Source organism: Bufo bufo, chromosome 1 (genome assembly GCF_905171765.1).
Source record: "Bufo bufo chromosome 1, aBufBuf1.1, whole genome shotgun sequence".
In the NCBI taxonomy this organism is placed as follows: domain Eukaryota; kingdom Metazoa; phylum Chordata; class Amphibia; order Anura; family Bufonidae; genus Bufo; species Bufo bufo.
This window is the reverse complement of record NC_053389.1, coordinates 734,646,764-734,664,476: the sequence shown is the minus strand read 5'-3', so window position 1 is coordinate 734,664,476 and position 17,713 is coordinate 734,646,764. Positions and strand designations below refer to the sequence as shown.

The 17,713-nt window shown below is 47.3% G+C and overlaps 1 protein-coding gene across 1 annotated transcript in view; it reads right to left on the bottom strand.

The window, feature by feature from the left end:
• Positions 1–9,760: 9,760 nt before the first annotated feature.
• Positions 9,761–17,713, bottom strand: part of LOC120987048 (disintegrin and metalloproteinase domain-containing protein 9-like) — a 50,124-nt gene continuing 42,171 nt past the window's right edge. Inside the window, exons 17-19 of the mRNA XM_040415693.1 lie at positions 13,927–14,007; positions 12,659–12,809; positions 9,761–9,780 (exon numbers count right to left, since the gene is read on the bottom strand). Coding sequence (XP_040271627.1) covers positions 9,761–9,780; positions 12,659–12,809; positions 13,927–14,007 — 252 coding nt within the window. The remainder of the gene's footprint in view (positions 9,781–12,658; positions 12,810–13,926; positions 14,008–17,713) is intronic.

Sequence of the window (17,713 nt, the reverse complement as noted above, 5' to 3'; positions counted from 1 at the left end):
TTGGAATAGAAAGGAACTGTACAAAAAAGATGGTTTGCATCTTTCTCTCAAAGGAACAAATGTACTTAGTGAACAACTCCAAGAATTTGCGGAAGAGTATTTAAACTAGGAAGGGGGGGGGGGGCAAAAGAGTGAAAATAAAAGAGTCCAATTGCCCCCCGAAACAATGCCAGTACAGGTCAGAAGCACAGAGGTTAAGAAATGATAAGCTCAGTCCTGTCTACAAATGCTCGCAGTTTAGGTAAATAAATCAATGAACTTGGGTCAATAATGGCATCTGAGAATGTAGATTTAGTGGCTGTTACGGAGACATGGTTTAATGAAAGAAATGACTGGGACATAACCATACCAGGGTACTCTTTATACAGAAGAGACAGAGAAGGCAAGAAAGGAGGAGGAGTGGTCCTGTATGTGAAAGATAGCATTAAATCTAACCTAATACAAGTTGGTGAGGCCAACATAGAGTCAGTTTGGGTTACGTTGCAGTTTGCTAACCATGCAGTAACTCGTGTAGGTGTGATATATAGACCACCTGGTCAAGTTAAAGAACTAGATGATCTACTAGTTGAAGAAATAGCTAAAATGACAATGAAAGGAGAAGTTATCATTATGGGAGATTTCAATCTTCCAGATATAAACTGGAAAACCAAAATAGCAAGTTCTACCAGGAGTACAGATATTCTAAATTCCCTACTGGGGTTATCTCTACAACAAGTGGTTGAGGAGCCAGCCCGGAGGGAGGCCATTTTAAATTTGGTATTCACAAATGGGGATTCGGTATATGATGTCATTGTAGGCGAAACCTTGGGATCTAGTGATCACCAGTCAGTGTGGTTTAATATAAGAACTGTGAAAGAGTCCCACCACACAAAAACAAAAGTTTTAGATTTTAGAAAAACAGACTTTTCAAAAATGAAATTAGTCATAAATGAGTCCTTATCAGACTGGAACGGATTACATGGAGTCCAGGAGAAATGGGACTACTTAAAAGGTGCATTATTAAAGGCAACAGAAAATTGCATTAGACTTGTCAGTAAAAGCAAAAAAAGGAAGAGACCACTGTGGTACTCAGCAGAAGTGGCCCAAATCATTAAAAATAAAAAGCTAGCATTTTGTAATTATAAAAAAACCCAGAGCAATGAAGATAAGGAAATCTACAAGATTAGGCAGAAAGAGGCCAAGCAAGTTATAAGAACTTCTAAAGCACAGGCAGAAGAAAAACTAGCTCAGTCTATGAAAAAAGGGGATAAGGCATTCTTCAGATATATAAATGAAAAAAGGAAATTAAAACAAGGAATAACTAAATTAAAAACAAAGGACGGAAGGTATGTAGAAGAGAATAAAGGGCTAGCCGACTGCCTTAATGAATACTTCTGTTCAGTTTTTACAAAAGAAAAAGAAGGAGAAGGACCTCCACTAGAAAGGATGACTAATAAATCGTTTGATGCATGTGTCTTTACAGAGGAAGATGTTCTAAGTTTGCTGTCTAAAGTGAAGACAAATAAGTCACAGGGGCCTGATGAGATGCACCCAAAATTATTAAAAGAGCTTAGTGGTGAGCTGGCAAAACCGTTAACAGATTTATTTAACCAATCATTAGTAACAGGAGTCGTCCCGGAAGATTGGAAATTGGCAAATGTCGTGCCCATTCACAAGAAAGGTAGTAGGGAGGAATCGAGCAACTATAGACCAGTGAGTCTGACATCAATAGCAGGCAAATTAATGGAAACCCTATTAAAGGATAGGATTGTGGAACATCTAAAATCCCATGGATTGCAAGATGAAAAACAACATGGGTTTACTTCAGGGAGATCATGTCAAACAAATCTTATAGATTTTTTTGACTGGGTGACTAAAATAATAGACGGTGGAGGTGCAGTAGACATCGCATATCTAGATTTTAGTAAGGCTTTTGACACTGTCCCACATAATTGGATTTTTTGTACTCACCGTAAAATCCTTTTCTCGTAGTAGGCATTGGGGGACACAGCACCATGGGACACAGCACCATGGGTATATGTCCAACTACCACTAGGAGGCACTAGACACAAAAAGTGTTGGCTCCTCCCCGTTGGGCTATACCCTCTCCACAGGCACAAGGCTATTCAGTTTGTACAAAAAGCAGTAGGAGAGAGAAAAAAAGCAAGGAACCAACAACTCCCGTACCGGGAAAGATCAAGAGACCAGCCCGGAAAATCGGAAGTAAAAACATAGGGTGGGATCTGTGTCCCCCAATGCCTACTACGAGAAAAGGATTTTACGGTGAGTACAAAAAATCCAATTTTCTCGTGCATGGCATTGGGGGACACAGCACCATGGGACGTCCCAAAGCAGTCCCCGAGGGTGGGAAAAGAACAGCCATGCCACCGGTTGGGTATACAGGTGCAGGAGAACCATGTGACCCAACAGGAGAAAACACGGAATGGGCAAGAGGTTCCATAACAAGGAAGAAACCTCAAGGAAGAATCAGAGAAGACTGTCAGCACCCCAGGAAAAATGCCTGGAAGAAAATCCCAAATGCAAGAAGGCGGCAAAAGGGAACACCGAGCTCAGCCAAGGGCTGGAGAAAAAATTAGGACAGCACCGCGTGTTGGGACTACCTAACGCTCTAAATTGTCTCAGACCCAAAGAGCGAAAAAACCTGTGGCCAACCCCTGACAGGCCAGGGGAGAAAGGAAACAAGGAATTACTGGAAGCCAAACGAGTGAGTGAAGCCGTAGCAAGGCTCACATGTGAAGGGAGAAGGTCTCCCCTCACCGCAAGGCAGATGATGAAGTTATGCGCCCTATTTAAAAGGCGAAAACCCAAGGCTGCTAGAGGAAACCGCCAACCCTTGGAGAAGGAGGGGGTTGTAGGTAAAAGCCAGGAAAAAAGAGTAAGACCTGCGTCCCAAAAACAGGAGATGAGGCCCGAGCCTCGGAAAACAAGATATCACTGTGAAGCGTAAGACCAGAGGAAACTCTGGGCATGTGAAGCATTAGGGAAAAAAGGAACCAGATACAGGCCCAGGAAATCTCAGCAGGACACACTGGACTGAAAGACATGGAAGTAGAAGGAGAGTACTCCAACCGCCTAAGGAGGAAAGGTTCTACAACAGGAGGAGGTCCCTCCCGAAGGAGACCATACGGCGGAATTGCAAACCGCTGTGCTAAGCCACTCAATACCAGGTACTTGACGTGGGAGGATGGGAAAAGAGACACGAATCCCAAGAAGACCACAAGGTTATTGGAACCCAAAAAGGGAACAATCAACCCAGGCCCCGATCCCCCCAAAAAAAAAAAAAAAAAAAACGATTGCCATGCAGAACCTGAGTGGTCAAATAAACGGGGACCAGGGACTCCAGAAGGAGTACCCGGGATGGGCTCACAAGGAACCAGGAGCTGAACCACCAGAACACAACGCAAGCCAGAATATCCAGGAAAGGAGAGATGAAACTACCATAGGGGAAGGGACCTTGGCCATGGACAACTACCCATTCCAAGAACAGTGACTAGCAAACTGTATACATTGTCCCAGAGAGGACAAGTACAGCAGCTCGGGATGTACCACTAAATTGACAGACATCCATATGCATAAGGAATGCAGAAAGTCGCCATGAAAAAGCCGGGTGAGACTACACAGAAATGTAGAAACCAGCCGCGACCGGCGTACTGAAAACTCCCAGGGGGGAGAAAGTACCTGACAGGTGCAAACGACGGCAAGGTCCAAGGGGACTGCCCCTCTGTCATGTAGTACAACTAAGCAGAGAATATAAGGGAATACCGAGAACACCTGGACCCAGAAGGAACTACGGGACCCTGTCCGATGCCAGAGCAACCAGCTGAAAAATTACCTACCAGGCAGGTGTGTGGCGCTCAGTGGTCCTGTCCCTGACCCGTCAGGGAGGACGTCCAGCGATGAAAAAAGCTGATGACCCCAGAAGGATTCCATGTGGCAGAGGACATCCAGCGATGACCGAAAACTGCTGCAGCGGCCGATGCTCACCAGCTACGTGCCCCAACAATGGTAGAAGATCCAGTGGCGATCCCTGTACTCCACCAGGAATAGGCCATTCTGTAATAGGAAACAACGCGAGTACTCCTCTATAACATGGGGTAACGCGAAGCGCAGCAAACCGTAGTACCTTATAGAGATGGCAAGAGCAACCCTAGCACAAAGGCCAACAACCACCTGGCCATGGTGTAGGGAGCATGGTTGTATGTGGACCACCCGCCAGATCAGAACAGATCAGCCATATACTGGAGCTACAATAAGTAGCACTAGACCGACAAGGTGGGGGTTGGGCTGGCCCACCCCTGCCAGATATGGAAACCATGCACATGCAGAACCAGGATGGCCTGTTGTAGACAGTGCCCTGAGAAGTACAAGGAGACCATTGAGCACGACAGAAACGGAGTGGAGATGTATGGAAGAACCAAAAGGGTGAAACCAACATCCGCAGCACAGATTAGAACCTGGGGGCAGAAAGCACCCAGTAATACAGAAACTGTATGGGCCACAGATTGCACCATAGGGCCCAGCACCTTGAGTAATACAACCACACGCCTAAAATATAGGTAAAGTGGCTGCATGTCTAAGGAGAGTGGAAACATAGCCACAGAATCTGGGAATGCTACTGCATTTGGAGGGTACAGGTACTCAACCTGTAAAGTAGAAATATGGCTGCGTAGTGCAGAAAACGACCAGAAAGGTGTAATGGGTACAGCATCTGGAGATGGTAGAGGTACTACCTTTAAGATCGGAGCAATGTGGCCACATGGTGCACCCTAGAACCAGAGAGGTGCAACAGCTACCGCATTAGCAATGGTACCTATATTCCGCCCGGGAAGGGGAAAATAGGGCCGCACGGTACCACAAAGAACAAGACAGGTGCACACTACAATCAGGTAGGTGAAATGGCAACTGAAGGAGGCCCTCTATTTCGCCAGAAAAAAAGGGAAACAGGGCCGCATAGTACACCATAGAGCCAGACAGGTGTAACGGCTGCAGCATCAGAGACGGTGCAGGAACTCTACCTATGAAGGGAGTAAGATGGCCGTTTGGTGCACACTATGATGAGGTAGGTGCAATGACCACAGCAATTGGAGGAGGCCTCAATATCTCGTCCGGCAAGGGAGAGAAAATGCCACATGGTACACCATAAAGCAGACAGGAGCAACAGCTACACCATCAGGAAATGGTGCAGGTACTCTACCTATGAAGGGACCAAGGTGGCAGCTTGGTGCCGACTAGAACCAGACAGAGGCAATTCTACGGCAATTGAAAGTGGCCTCTATATCTCGCCCGTAGGGAGAAATGTTGCCGCATGGAACACAATAGAGCCCGCCAGGGGTATTAGCTACAGCATCGGAGATGGTGTAGGTACTCTACCTATGAAAGGGAGCAAAAAAGTCTGGGAACAGACAGGAGCAATTGCAACGGCAATTGAAGGCGGCCTGTATATCCCGCCCGGAAGGGAAAAATGATGCCGCATGGAACACCATAGAGCCAGCCAGGAGTAATGGCTTCAGCATCAGGAGATGGTGTAGGTACTCTACCTATGAAAGGAGCAAAGTGGCTGGGAACAGACAGGTGCAATTGCCAAGGCAATTGAAGGCGGCCTGTGTATCTCGCCCGGAAGGGAGAAATAGTGCCGCATGGAACACCATAGAGCCAGCCAGGAGTAATGGCTTCAGCATCTGGAGTAGGAGTAGGTACTCTACCTATGAAAAAGAGCAAGGCGGATGGAAACAGCCATATATAATTGCTTTTCCTTACCAACCAACAGGAGGCGCTTGCCAAGAACAGGGACCCCCTGTTATGAGGTAGAGTGGCGAACACCAGCACCAGGATGGGGACCCGGTGGAAACACTCTCAAATGTGTAGAGCATAGCCCCTGGTATAGGGGAACCAGGAAGGCTTGTCAGGTACAGCCTATAGCAGTGGTGCAGGTACCCCCCTGTTAAGGAGAAGGCGTACGTACCAGAGACACCAAGTAGGTGACTCATTATGCTAAATACGGGGACGGCTGCCTTACCTGTGCTGTTGAATACCTGTGCAGTCAGGGGAGCGCCATCCGAAAATCCACTAGAGGGGATACCAACCCTGGGTAGGAGAGGTTCCTCCGTGCACGTTAGTCTTGACCTCACAGAGGCTTCTGTATGGAGGAAGACCGCCTGATGCTCTGTTCCGAGGGAATCGGTGCAGAGGTGTCCCCCGAGGCAACGGATGGGGTGACGGGAAAGGATTCGTCACCAGCCTCAGGCCTGTCCTGGGGAGGACCCGAGGATGCCGAGGAGGGGTGGAATCCTGTTGAGACCACCCAAGGTTGTACTGTGAGCTACCCCTTGCCGGACCCGGTATCTGAGCATGCCTCATCTGCAGGGAGGACCCTGGGAGGGCATAGGTGGCCGCAATTGGATAGGTAGCGGTCCAGCAACTCCGCCAGGGATTGGGAGAGTCGGACAAGGTTCCCATGACTTTGACAAAGAGGGAGACCATTCAGAAGGGACCTACACAAAAGGATTTGGTCAGGGGACACAATGGGGTCTGGAAAGAGGTACTGCACACAAGCAGGGACAGGCCGACCGCATGGCAGCCTTCGTAGACAGCGGACGCACGTGAAAAGACGTGGCGATCCGAGGAGAGGCTGGGAGAGGAGACCCTCATAGAGCAGCCAGCAGAGGCTGTCATATCTGGACCCGGATGCCATGTTCCCCAAAGAGGTGCTGCAGCAGCTATAGAGGCTGCAGGAGAAATGAAGCAATTGAGGAGGGGTGGGGGGGAACGACTTGAGTGATCCCTATGTACAGCATTAGCTGCCTTCACACAGTACATAGGACAATGACCTAAAGGGGGTCTGCAGTTCTTTTAAAAATGAGGATCTATCCACTGGATAGATAACCCACGATAGACCAGTAAAGGGTGGAGGAGATAGCCCCTCCCGAGGGCCGGGCGGGGTCAGAAAAAGCCCGGGAAGCAAGGAGGAGGGGCCGGGAAGATCGCGGCCTAGCAGGCCCAAAAGCCGGGGCCTCGATTTATGAGGCGGCCGGGAATGGAGCGAGGGGGGCGGGACGAATCGCGGCCGACCGAGGGGCCTCCGGACCCACAAAACTAGGTGAGGAGGGTGGGGGGGGGGGAGCGACGCCTGGGGGTGGGCGGAACAGGGCAAACAGAGCACCTGGGAGCCGGGAACGGGCCATGGAAGATGAGGCCTAGTCCCTGCAAAAGCCGGGGACTAAAGTAGCGGGGAAGGCCCAGGAGAAGCGACGCCTGGACTGTGTGGCCAGGGAGGAGAGAAAAAACCAACCAAGGGGGAAGAGAAAGGTGGAGGAAGATGGAAGCTTCCCAGGACCCCCAGCTAAGGTGGATCCCACCCCCCTGGCCACAGGAGGGAACCTAACCCTGGGGCAGGGACAGGAGGAATATACTCACTATACTCACCATCTGATGTCTTCGGGCGCCGCAGGGTCACCCCTTCGGCAGACTCAACACGGGAACCGTGGGAATGCCGGCAAGCCACTGCGGATGCAGTCTGTGGGGACTGGGTGACCGGCGATGGTACAGAAGTACGCGCCCGCAGGGGGGGCAACTAAAGTGGAACACGATGGAGCCCCAGCCTGCAGCAGGTATAACGGAGGAGATCACCGAGACCTGCAGAAGAGAGAAAAAAAGAATAAAAAATAAAATAAAAAATAAACAGCAGGACCTGCAAAAAAGCAGGACAGGTCTGCCTCCTACGGACACTAGACAAAAACTGAATGAATAGCCTTGTGCCTGTGGAGAGGGTATAGCCCAACGGGGAGGAGCCAACACTTTTTGTGTCTAGTGCCTCCTAGTGGTAGTTGGACATATACCCATGGTGCTGTGTCCCATGGTGCTGTGTCCCCCAATGCCATGCACGAGAAAGAAGACTTATCAATAAACTGCAGTCATTGAGCATGGACTCCCATATTGTTGAGTGGATTAGGCAGTGGCTGAGTGACAGACAGCAGAGGGCTGTAGTCAATGGAGAACATTCAAAACAAGGTCATGTTACCAGTGGGGATCCACAGGGATCTGTACTGGGACCAATTTTGTTTAATATCTTCATAAGTGATATTGCAAAAGGCCTCGATAAGGTTTGTCTTTTTGCTGATGACACAAAGATATGTAACAGGGTTGATGTTCCTGGAGGGAAACGCCAAATGGAAAAGGATTTAGGAAAACTAGAAGAATGGTCAGAACTCTGGCAACTGAAATTTAATGTGGATAAGTGCAAGATAATGCACCTGGGGCGTAAAAACCCAAGGGCAGAATATAGAATATTTGACACAGTCCTGACCTCAGTATCTGAGGAAAGGGATTTTGGTGTAATTATTTCAGAAGACTTAAAGGTGGGAAGACAATGTAATAGGGCAGCACGAAATGCCAGCAGAATGCTTGGATGTATAGGGAGAGGTATAAGCAGTAGAAAGAGTGAAGTGCTTATGCCGCTGTACAGAACACTGGTGAGACCTCACTTGGAGTATTGTGCGCAGTACTGGAGGCCATATCTCCAGAAGGATATAGATACTCTAGAGAGAGTTCAGAGAAGAGCTACTAAACTAGTACATGGATTGCAGGATAAAACTTACCAGGAAAGGTTAAAGGACCTTAATATGTATAGCTTGGAAGAAAGAAGAGACAGAGGGGATATGATAGAAACTTCTAAATACATAAAGGGAATCAACTCGGTAAAGGAGGAGAGCATATTTAAAAGAAGAAAAACTACCACAAGAGGACACAGTTTTAAATTAGAGGGGCATAGGTTTAAAAGTAATATAAGGAAGTATTACTTTACTGAGAGAGTAGTGGATGCATGGAATAGCCTTCCTGCAGAAGTGGTAGCTGCAAATACAGTGAAGGAGTTTAAGCATGCATGGGATAGGCATAAGGCTATCCTTCATATAAGATAGGGCCAGGGACTATTAATAGGATTCAGATATATTGGGCAGACTAGATGGGCCAAATGGTTCTTATCTGCCGACACATTCTATGTTTCTATGTTAAAAGCCTTATATTTTGACTTTGGTACAGGGAAGGGAATACAGGATAAAGCCACCCTTCCATTTGCGAGTATTTCATTACACAATGGTGGGATTACGGAGTAAGGACACCCCCAGGCTTTCTTTGGTATTAGGATCCAGAATACTGCAAAGTCAGTCAGTAGTGATTGCTTAGTGCAGACCTTTGGTTCACTGGGTTTACCGAAAGGGAAACTGTTAATTAGGGCACCCTACTCATGCGGGCAGGAACCTCAGGGCAGCCTCCCCAAGTTTGTATGTCTTTATGTGTATTACATGTAGCACTTTGTACTTAATTGGGTACCCCAGAGCTTATTCCTCTTTTCCCAAGCACAAGCCGAGGACTGCTTGATTCAAAGTAAGAGGGAATGTAACACCCCAGAGTTGTGTTACTACACGCCTCTACCCCGCTACTGTCTTCTATAAGCTGTTATATTGTCATCAGATATAATTTGTATTATGTCCCCACAACTGTGCATCTAAAACTATATTAAATACAATTGTTTCCTTGTAATTTTACAGGTCCGCCAGCAGGTGGCAGCATTATTGGTAGAGATAGTCATAATGTTATGGCCATTCGGAGTGGAACAATCCTGTTCTATTCTGCCCCCCTGCTTAAGCTAAGTCGAGGTTTCCAGCTTCCTGCAGCAAGGGAGGAAAAAAACTGTTGGAACCAGTTCTAGTTGGCCCCCTGCATAGGGAAGACAGCAAGGACCAAGTCTCGGTCTGAGACTTGATCAAATTCCCTGCAGCTCAACTAGATGAAAAGAAGCAGAAAGTTACAGAAAACCTCCAGTTCCAGGAAGAAAGCATCCCCTGAGAAATCTGTGAGTTAAAGGGAATCTGTCACCTGCTTTTACCATTTTAAGCTGTCACCATCGCTATGTTCACTAAAGTACCTTATTTCCAGCAGTCTTCTTTTTACTTTATTTCGTTTTGTCCTTTTGATATAAAAGCGCTTTTTATGATATGCTAATGAGGCTCCAAGGTGCCCAGAGGGGCGTTTTTTTCACTCTCCGGTGCCCAGTGACTCCCCCCTGCAGTGCCCAAGAACGCCTCCTGATCCTGAAATTACCTCCCTCCCCACGTCATCGTCTACCTTCTAGAAATGCCCCGTCCTTCTTCCTGTCGGCTGCCAGAAAACTCGCGCAGGCGCAGTACCGCCTGCGTGATCATCAAGCTCCTGAGGGCAACAGTCTCAAAAGTGTCACTGGGCATGCGCCGAGCCCAGTGATGTAACCTGAGCGCTGTTGCCCTGAGGAGGTTGATGATCGCGCAGGCGCCACAGGCGGTACTGCGTCTGCAAGAGTTTTCTGGCTGCCGACAGGAAGAAGGACGGGGCATTTCTAGAAGGTAGACGATGACGTGGGGAGGGGGCGGAACCGTTTGCCGGGGGCTGTGGGAGGTAATTTCAGGATCAGGAGGCGTTCTTGGGCACTGCAGGGGGGAGTCACTGGGCACCGGAGAGGGGAAAAAAAACGCCCCTCTGGGCACCTTGGAGCCTCATTAGCATATCATAAAAAGCGCTTTTATATCAAAAGGAAAAAACGAAATAAAGTAAAAAGAAGACTGCTGGAAATAAGGTACTTTAGTGAACATAGCGATGGTGACAGCTTAAAATGGTAACAGCAGGTGACAGATTCCCTTTAAGTCCTATGACCTAGGAGAAGTCATTCCTCCTCAGCTAGTCTGTCCCCACAAAGCAGAAGTTACAGAAAAGTGCAGAATATTAATTCCTGTCACAGTTACAGAGCTACCAAGCAGACATCCTATCCTGCAAGCTCCCCACATATTAAGCAGAAGCATTTATTTCTGCCAATGATTGCCAAAACCTGCTGGGACCAGAGACCAAAGCTGTATACTGCTTGGATACAAGCTATCCTCAGTAAAGAAACGATTGAACTTCACCTAAAGGTCTGGACATCATTTCTGCTGCAAAATTCCTCTATTACTCCTACTATCACTACACTCAAATTTATTGCAAGTGAGCCAGGAGCCAGGAGTCCAGCTTACCCAGGTAGGAGACACCGTTGACACAATTATCACCACCCTATAGAGACATTATAAGCCATTACACCACTCTGGCATTCCTAATCTGGGACATGCGTTCTAACACCTTGGAAAGGCCCTGGGGTAGTACCCTGCGCACGCTGCAATTGGCGTCACAACAAATACAGAACATTAAATACCCGTATTCTGGCCCACTGCACCAGGGAGAGCAGATACGGCACGGGAGAGATGTCGGGAGCTCCTCCAGGCAGCAGAGAGGAGAAGGAGATCCTCCTGCTGCCTCCTTCTGGCGGCAGTACAGGGCATACAGAGGAGCTGCCAGCCCGCCCAAAGTGAAAGGGAAGCGCGGGCTTCCGGCAGTACAGGGCATACAGAGAAGCTGCCAGCCCGCCCCAACATGAAAGTGAAGGGAAGTGTGGGTTTCCGGCAGTACAGGGCATACAGAGAAGCTGCCAGCCCGCCTAAAGTGAAAGGGAAGGTAAGCGCTGAAGCCTTAGCTGCCCGCCCGCCCACAGTTTCATGGCAGCTCAGGAGCCATTAGTGAACGCTCCTGAGCTGCTGCAGCCCGCACATTTCCCCCACCTTCCCTTTATATAAAAAAAATACGACTGTATCTAGGGCTTATTTTTGTATATTTTAAGCCTATTCCAAAAACTCTGCAAAATAGCGCTATGGCTTATTATCGGGGTAGGGCTTATCTTCGGGGGAAACACGAAAATAACACCCAGATGGACCTTTATTGTAGACTGCTGGCAATTCATTCATAAACTTCTAGTAGGAATTGTAAAGGAATGAAACATCATAGAGTCATAAGAATTGTTATTCCATGGGGGATGCAAATAGTTACTAAGGGTACTTTCACACTAGCGGTAACCTTCTCTGGCAGGCTGTTCCGGCGGGGGAACAGCCTGCCGGATCCGTGCTACCGCTAGTGCACTGTGCCGCCGGAAGTCCGTAGCACACTAAACATGCCGAGAGGAGGCCGAAATAAAACTGTAGCATGTTGTAATTTTATTTCGGCCACCTCTGTCATGTTTGTCGTGCTGCGGCCGGACCTCCGGGCCGCCCCCATTATAGTCAATGGGGCCGGAGTGGACTTTTGGCAGCACAGTGCACTAGCGATAGCACGGATCCAGCAGGCTGTTCCCCCGCGAGAACAGGCTACCGCTAGTGTGAAAGTAGCCTAAAATAGAGATGTCAGGAGAGGTGACAGGGAAATAATGAAAGCCACACTCACCCTCACAGATTCCCCGCCTTTGCCACTCAGCTCTGGTGCCCGCAGCTCTCCACGGCTCGCTCAGCCAGTCACTGAGATGGGCAGTGATTAACTGAATGGACCTCTTCTGGCATTTCCAGCATGTCGGGCCGTTACCAGGAAATAAAATTGTGGTGGAGAATAAGTGAGAGGATGAGAATGGCTTCTTTTTTATTTTTAACACCCTATGAGCCATATATGCTGGGCAACCCTTTTAATGGGCAGTAAAATCACACAAAAATCAAATTAACAAAACAAATCAAATTTTTACCAGATGAAAACCTTAGAGTTTGTATTTATTTCATTGCTTTTTGAGGAAATCTCTATCAGCATCAGCTTGAGGAAAATACGGGCAGAAAAGTGTGCTTACCTCCAGACGTTGCTTGTCTAGGTGATATGTATCTGACAAAGGAGTCCTTGGTCGGTGGTCCACTATCTACACTCCCTCCAGAGCCGCTCCTGTTGCAGTGCGGTGGGGCCCATTCCACATCACAGTGGCAGTTCTTCCTATTATTGCACACCTTAACCAACATGTTATACTACATGTCATCTTATACTTAAAAGGTTACCAACCAAAATATATACCGTACTTTGGGCTGCTAAGAGGCAGGCCGTCTCCTATGGGAGGAGACCAAATGATGCCCCTGCATTTGCACATCTCTTTCTACCAAAATAGAGGAAACATTTGAGCATCTTGGCCTGAGTGATCTAATGGGGTTTCAAGGGTGAGACCCCCCCCCCATCTACTAGACATTCATGGCTATATACGTGATTAAATGGCAGCAAAGTGTCTAGCACGATTACCTAGCTGCACTGGGGTCCTGGGTTCACACACAACATCTGCATGGAGATTGCATGTTCTCCAGGTGTTTGTGCAGGTTTCATACATTTAGAATTAGATTGTGAACCCCAATGGCAATGGGGTCTGACATGAGTGATGACAACCTCTGCAGAATATTTTAGAGCTGTTGCTTGGAATGAGACTACAATGGAAAGACTGTCTAGAGGAGAGCGGGTTATGTATGATTAACCCCTTGTTTGCTTACACCTCACCCAGCAGCAAACGGGATGAGACCAAACAGGACTGGATCCTTCTCGTTAAAAGCCATATGGACTACAGGAGCGGACTGGGAACTTAAAGTGGCCCTAAGGTTATAGGAGGATCCAAATTGACAGAAGGTGGGGCAACACAAGTAGATGGGGCCAATACAAGTTTTCAGGGTCTGTAATACCATGGCGCAGCACAGAACACCACCCTACAGAGCCAAATACTACAGTGCAGCACAAAATACCTCCCCAGAAGCTGTCCCTCTGTGGTGGCCATCAATAGCTGCCACGTTCTGTCCTCCTCCTTCTCCTCCAATTGTCTCTAATATAAATTTGGAGAAGGGGGCTTAGGTGGTGAGATGTGGGCCACAACACCAAGCCAGCCCTACCTTCAGCATGCTGCCTGGACTTCCTCTAATAATGACCACCTATAGTTCCCCCAGTACTATGTACCCGGCCAGTGGCAGCGAGGAGAGCTGGGGTGGCCCTATGGGCATTGGCCCACCGGAAAAATTCCCTGTAGAGTCTATATGGCCAGTCCGCCCCTGATGGACTGCCCCTATGGTATGCATACCCTTCCCCCGTACTCACCCCTTTACCGGCACACTTTCTCTTTGTATCACAGTCATATCCTAGTACTGAGAAATCCACACATTTTCTGTCCAAGCAAATCTTAACAAAAGAAAAAACAGCAGAGAACCGCATTCAAGATGTATTATGTTGTCATTAAAATGTAAATAAGTAATAATTGTATAATCATCTAATTGTAATGTCAGAACCTGAAGAATAGACAGAGATGAGCGGCGTTATATACAGTAGGCGCTGATTATCTCTTGCCGTACATTGAGTGACTGATACATAGAGCTCCCTTTCTCTCCGACAAGAGGTTCTTCAGGAGCTGTACCATGTGTTATTTCAGTTGTGTGCCCCGGGTGAACATTTTATTACATACCTTAGCTGCTGCAGAAAAGAGGACAGTTTATATCAATTGTGGACAGGAGGATCTTTCTTACTGTTCAAATAGAGGTTCTGCAGCAGCTGAAGTATCTGTTATAACAAACAATGTACACCCCTGTTATAAGTTTCAGGAGTCCCTCAGAGTTCTCACATATTGATGACTTCCGTCATCCTGGTAGACATTATGGACCACCATCCATTCAAACTCCTCCTCACTGTAGTCATGAAGTAACAAGGAGTGAGGGGCTCCGGACCCCAGTTCTAGTGATTGGTGGAGATGGGGCCCAAAGCAATCAGACATTTATCACCTATCCTATGGGGAGGTGAAAAATGTTAACTTTGTGAAAAACTCCTTAAAGACCATCAGGTGTTTCTATGAGTCCTGGTTTTCCTGGGTATTTACATAAACCATATAATCCACAGCAAGATCCATCAGCAGCACTGTACATGCTTGTCGATGGTTTCTACATCCCAAAATAAGTTGGTACATTGAAAACTAATGCTTAAAGGTGTTATCTCACAAAAAAGTATTTACAGGGTTTCTGAGTGGAGCCCACTGCTTCATCTACTTCTATGGGACTGATGGAGCCCTCTCCTATGGATACCCCTTTAATGAATCAAGAAGTTCTGGTTTTAAAAATGTATTTTAAAAAGTCTATTTAAACATGCCAAATTATTAGGAGATGTTCCCTTGTTCGGGACCTCCCTCTATTGATCCAGGGCATCAGTGCATTTCACGGACCATTGCTTGTAAGGCTTGATTTCCACTGCGATGGTGCTGCAGACGTAAACCTCCTCCCGTATTATTTGTAAGTTCTCTAACATCTCTATTTCACACGTAGGCTACATTCACATGACCGTATGTATTTTGCGATCTGCAAAATACTGGCAACGTCCGTGTTGCATCCTTTTTTTTTTACCCGGACCCAATGACTCCTGTAGGTCTGTTAACCTTATTTTATGGCCAAATATAGGACATGTTCTATCTTTTGCGGGATGGACATACAAATGCGGAAAGCACATGGATCATATGTGTACTTTCCACATCCTTATGGTTGTTCCGCAGTCTGGAACATGTCCTATACGTGGCCGCAAAAAGTGGTTCATGAACCCACAGATCCGGTAATAAAACGGATGCAACACGGATGTCACATGGATGTCACCTGTATTTTGAGGATCTGCGTTTTGCGGACCACAAAATACATGCGGTCGTGTGAGTGCACCCTAAAGACAAACACATGAGAGACTGATGCAGGTGAATTATGTATGCAATAAACTACTCCTGGGAGGATGAGGAGGAGCGTCTTTTAGGTATTTTAAGACATGAAACATTGTGCCAAACATTCTGCCATAAGTAAGGAGATGGAAGTTGTCCAAAATGCGCAGGCGTTGTTTGGATCTTTTTCCAACCGTTTGTTATGTATGGAATTTCTTGTATAAAGTCCAAATTTATGAAAGCCGAGATGCTGGACTATTTTCTGCTTTCTTTTTCTATGTTCACATGCGGAGTCTGTGCATCTCGGGAGCACAAAGATGGGTGAGCTGGTTACAAACCCTTTTATCAAACACCTGCTGCTGGAGTCTACCACAAATTACAGCTCAGCGCTGGTGGTGCTTGCAATAGCTTATTTTTGGAGGATCCTTCTAATACGGTAAATAAAAAATAAATAAAAAAAGCAGTGACCCTTTTAACCTCCTGCCGCCTCGCTAACGCCGAAAGGCGTGATTGCTGCGGCGCTCCCAGGTCACACTAACGCCAATAGGTGTCATCTCGCGTGAGCCGAGATTTCCTGTGAACGCGCGCACACAGGATCGGAAGGTGAGCGAGTGGATCTGCAGCCGGCCAGCGGCGATCGTTCGGATCTGAGCGAGTGGATCTGCAATAGCACCAAACACCACTACACTACACCCCCCCCCCCGGTCACTTATTAACCCCTGATCACCCCATATAGACTCCCTGATCACCCCCCTGTCATTGATCACCCCCCTGTAAGGCTCCATTCAGACGTCCGTATGTTTTTTACGGATCCACGGATACATGGATCGGATCCGCAAAACACATACGGACGTCTGAATGGAGCCTTACAGGGGGGTGATCACCCCATATAGACTCCCTGATCACCCCCCTGTCATTGATCACCCCCTTGTAAGGCTGGCTCCATTCAGAGGTCCGTATGTGTTTTACGGATCCACGGATACATGGATCGGATCCGCAAAACACATATGGACGTCTGAATGGAGCCTTACAGGGGGGTGATCACCCCATATAGACTCCCTGATCACCCCCCTGTCATTGATCACCCCCCTGTAAGGCTCCATTCAGACGTCCGTATGTGTTTTGCGGATCCGATCCATGTATCCGTGGATCCGTAAAAAACATATGGACGTCTGAATGGAGCCTTTCAGGGGGGTGATCAATGACAGAGCGGTGATCACCCCATATACACTCCCTGATCACCCCCCTGTCATTGATCACCCCCCTGTAAGGCTCCATTCAGACATTTTTTTGGCCCAAGTTAGCGGAAATTTTTTATTTATTTATTTATTTTTTCTTACAAAGTCTCATATTCCACTAACTTGTGTCAAAAAATAAAATCTCACATGAACTCACCATACCCCTCACGGAATCCAAATGCGTAATTTTTTTTTGACATTTATATTCCAGACTTCTTCTCACGCTTTAGGGCCCCTAAAATGCCAGAGCAGTATAAATACCCAACATGTGACCCCATTTCGGAAAGAAGACACCCCAAGGTATTCCGTGAGGGGCATATTGAGTCCATGAAAGATTGAAATTTTTGTCCTAAGTTAGCGGAAAGGGAGACTTTGTGAGAAAAAACAAAAAAAATCAATTTCCGCTAACTTGTGCCAAAAAAAAAAAAAATTCTATGAACTCGCCATGCCCCTCATTGAATACCTTGGGGTGTCTTCTTTCCAAAATGGGGTCACATGTGGGATATTTATACTGCCCTGGCATTTTAGGGGCCCTAAAGCGTGAGAAGAAGTCTGGGATCCAAATGTCTAAAAATGCCCTCATAAAAGGAATTTGGGCCCCTTTGCGCATCTAGGCTGCAAAAAAGTGTCACACATCTGGTATCGCCGTACTCAGGAGAAGTTGGGCAATGTGTTTTGGGGTGTCATTTTACATATACCCATGCTGGGTGAGATAAATATCTTGGTCAAATGCCAACTTTGTATAAAAAAATCGGAAAAGTTGTCTTTTGCCGAGATATTTCTCTCACCCAGCATGGGTATATGTAAAATGACACCCCAAAACACATTGCCCAACTTCTCCTGAGTACGGCGATACCAGATGTGTGACACTTTTTTGCAGCCTAGGTGGGCAAATGGGCCCACATTCCAAAGAGCACCTTTAGTATTTCACAGGTCATTTTTTACACATTTTGATTTCAAACTACTT